The sequence below is a fragment of the Gavialis gangeticus genome, unplaced genomic scaffold (assembly GCF_001723915.1).
Source record: "Gavialis gangeticus isolate Ggan-Ray unplaced genomic scaffold, GavGan_comp1, whole genome shotgun sequence".
Classification (NCBI taxonomy): Eukaryota; Metazoa; Chordata; order Crocodylia; family Gavialidae; genus Gavialis; species Gavialis gangeticus.
Window position 1 is genome coordinate 7,092,058 of NW_017729027.1, and position 3,608 is coordinate 7,095,665.

The 3,608-nt window shown below is 47.1% G+C and overlaps 1 protein-coding gene across 6 annotated transcripts in view; it reads right to left on the bottom strand.

Moving 5' to 3' along the window:
- DOPEY1 (dopey family member 1) overlaps positions 1–3,608 on the bottom strand; it is a 165,817-nt gene that overhangs the window by 125,853 nt on the left and 36,356 nt on the right. For all 6 annotated transcript variants that reach the window (XM_019520432.1, XM_019520429.1, XM_019520430.1 and 3 more), the window contains exon 4: positions 1,057–1,227. In XM_019520432.1, coding sequence (XP_019375977.1) covers positions 1,057–1,227 — 171 coding nt within the window. The remainder of the gene's footprint in view (positions 1–1,056; positions 1,228–3,608) is intronic.

A 3,608-nucleotide genomic window follows, 5' to 3' on the forward strand; every position in this document is an offset into this window, starting at 1 on the left:
CCCCCCCCCCCCCCCCAAACCACTAGACTGCACGGCAAAAAACATGCACCGTCCCAAGCAGTGCCGAGTTGGAAGCCAGTCTCAAGGGGGGCCCATGCCCCCCCCCACCAGTCGCCTGTGTGCCCCATGAACAGATTCACAGATGGTCAAACAGTAATATTCGCCTTAATGTTACAATACATTAAAAAAAAAACAAACAAAAACTTTCACAAACACTAAGGGCGCTCTCACTACCTTACTGCAGCTCTCCCATTTTGTTTGTGGCTTGGACTCCCCAGACAGGAAGGGACACAAAGTGGCCATACTGCTATAAACTTTGTGTTAAACAGATACACTGCTCTCATATAGTTTCATAGTTTGTAGGGTCAGAAGGCACCTGAGCAGATCATCGAGTCCGACCCCCTGCCATGGCAGGAAAGAGTACTGGGGTCAAACGACCCCAGCAAGGTGTTCATCTAGATATGTCAATGTTATTTTAGGCACACAAGGTTCTTTGGGTAAATCCAATATCTTTTATTAGATCCAAAGAACCTCGTCTGCCTATGGCCTTAGACCAACATGGCTACAACCTATATCCCTGAAACACGAATGTTACTTGAGGTATTTTAACTGTGTAAATTTAAATATATAGAAGGGAAGTTATCGATTTATTGCTCTTCATCATCTTACAGTTACTTGAGATTTATATTTGGTTCTTATAGAAAATAGCATGAATAGCTGTTTTCAAATAGCATGAATGTTGTTTTGGAAGACGCTTACTAAAATGGAATAAAGAAAGCATTACCCAGAGAGTTACACTTGTAAAATGAGTTCAAACTGAGTCCCATATGATTTGAATTTCCTTTTTACATACAGTACTAACAAAATAGTTCCATTTTCTTTTAGTGTAATGTCAGGAATATTCTCAAAAAACACCTGTAATATTCATATACAATCAGCAACATTTACTGTACAAAAACAAATACCAATATATCTAATGTATAACATCCTTAGAAAACAACATTCATGAAGTTAAAACAATAGTGTGGTACAATTAATTCATTAGCATAGTCTTACCTCTCATAGTACTCTGATCCCTCTTCTAATCCAGGCAGAATTCCGGTTAACAACCCCTGCAGGCCTGGTTTTAATGTTTTCCCCAAAGGGAGATAATAAATCTCATACAGACTGAGTAAAGTTGGTTTAACAGACATAGCAGCATTGGCAAGGAGAGGAAATAGCCCAGAACTGTAAACAATACATTGAAAATTAACTGTTTTGGGAAGCAATTTATGCAAAACATCTATAGTCAATACTCTGTGTGTGTGTGTGTGTGTATTCATAAAACAATGCTATATATAATTAAGTCCTGGGAGTGACCATAAACTACACTGGACTAGAGGGCCTGGTGGCAATGTGGTGGGGCTACTCCTGCAGGGTAGCAACTATAAAATATCACAATGTTGCAACCTCCAGAGTAAGTGAGTATAGGGTACCTCAAAACCTTAGCTACACTGCCCTGTGGGTACTCCTTGGTTGAAGAAAAACTAAGGGACATCACTCTAACAGAAACATATCCTCGCTAAAGTATTAGGCAATGAGCAGTAGTTCTTATCTATTGCTTTCTGGCAGAAGTTACAGCCATCGAGGCACTGAAAGTCTGGACTTGGTCTGGCTTTTGGATTCTGTCTCAATGATCTAAAGGGAGGATAGTAGGTCTTGGGCAGACTCCACTCCTCCATACTCTTGCCTGGGCATACACATCTAAGGTCCTGGTGACTAGACGTCTCAGACATGCACCATGATCCGGGGGATCAACAGTTGCCTACTAATATATATTAATTTACATATACAATAGGGCTGTGTGAAGAATTGGTAGCTAATTTGATTTGGAGGAGATTCAGCCCGATTCAGTGACTGAATCTCCGAATCCAAATCGAATTGGGAGACCCATTAAAAGCTCCAAATCGATTCAGAAAAAGATTCAGCAATTCAGCCATAGGCTAAACAGGCAACTGACACAGCTGCCTCTAGCCAGAGTAGGGGGTGCATTACTCGGGGAGGAGGTGCACAGGATGCAGGCATGGCTGTACTCAGAGCAGGGACTCTGCCCGGCTGCTGCTTATCCATTCAGCGTAGGGTCGGGGGGGTGCGATGCAGGCACAGCTCGCTCTAGGCAGAAGCAGGCTACTGGCAGCAGGGCAGAGCCCCCGCTCCCAGTGCTGCCGTGCCTGCATCCCATACCTTTCCATGCTGGCTGGCAAGGGGCGACAGTGCAGAGTTCTCGCTCCCAGCACTGCCACACCCCCATCAGTGCTGAGTGAGGACATTGCTTTGCCACTGCTTTCCAGGATGCATGGGGGGTGCAGGCGTGGGCACACCAGTACTGAAAGCAAAGGCTATGCCCTGCTGCTGCTTGCCCTCTTTCACCCAGAGTGAACTATGCCTGCATCACACCCTGCCCCCTCCTTGCCAGCTAGGCAAGCGGCAGCAAGGCAGAGCCCCCCTTCAGAGTGTTGCCGCACCCGCATCTCACATCCCCCTAACTCCATCCCTGAATCCTGTGCCCCACCAGCTGGGCAGCTTGTCCCAGCTCCAGCCCCAATCTCCCCCTCCCCCATGCCCCTTCCCTCCTCCCTCTCCCAACCTCAACAGACTTAGCAGCTGGAGGCAGCTGCCTGTTTAGTAGGGCTGTGCGAATCTTCAGTAGCCGATTCAGAGATTTGGCCCGATTCAGCGGCTGAATCTCCGAATTTGAATCGAATCAGAAGACCCATTAATCTCTCTGAATCGAATCGGAGAGATTCAGAGATTCGGCTATAGACTGTACAGGCAGGCAGTAGGCAGTGCCAGCGGGAGCAGCTGGGGGAGCAGCCATACAAGCCCCAGCTTGAGCCAGCAGCCCCAGGAGAAGCTGCGGCTTGTCCAGCTGCTTGTCTAGCAGCCCCCACACTGGGAACTGGAGGAAATTGAACCAGGAGCTGGGGGGAAGCCTGTTCCCCCAGCTCCCAATCATTTCCCCAGCTCCCCGATCACTCCCCACAGCTTGTCCCAGGGCTGCCAGCACTGCCTGCCTCATCCCGGCAGGGGGGCAGCTGAGGGAGTAGCCAGACAAGCCACAGCTTCTCTCACGGCTGCCGGCTCAAGCTGGGGCTTTCCCAGGTGCTCCCGCCAGCACTGCCTACTTGTATAGTCTATGGCTGAATATCTTCAGATTCATGTTTGGCTGAAACGAATCGAGACAGTGATTTGAATCACTGAATCAAATCACTGTCCCTCTGAATTGCTGAACCTGAAGTAAATAGTTTCTGTTCTGCACAAGCCTACTGTTTAGTCTATGGCCAAATCTTCCAAGTGGCACCAAATCTTTCAGATCCGATTTGGCTGAATCGAATTCGGGCAGTGATCTGAATCTCCAAATTGAATCACTGTCCTCCGAATCAACCGAATCTGAAGCGAATACTTGCTGCTTTGCAGAGGCCTAATATACAACATGTCCCCAAATAAGATATACACCTTGTTTTTGAATGGCAGGAAAAATATTTTTCCTTGAAAATACTGATAAATATGGTATTTTCCCAGGGAAAACAGAGGCAGCTGCAGTGTGTGTGTGTGTGTGTGTGTGTGTG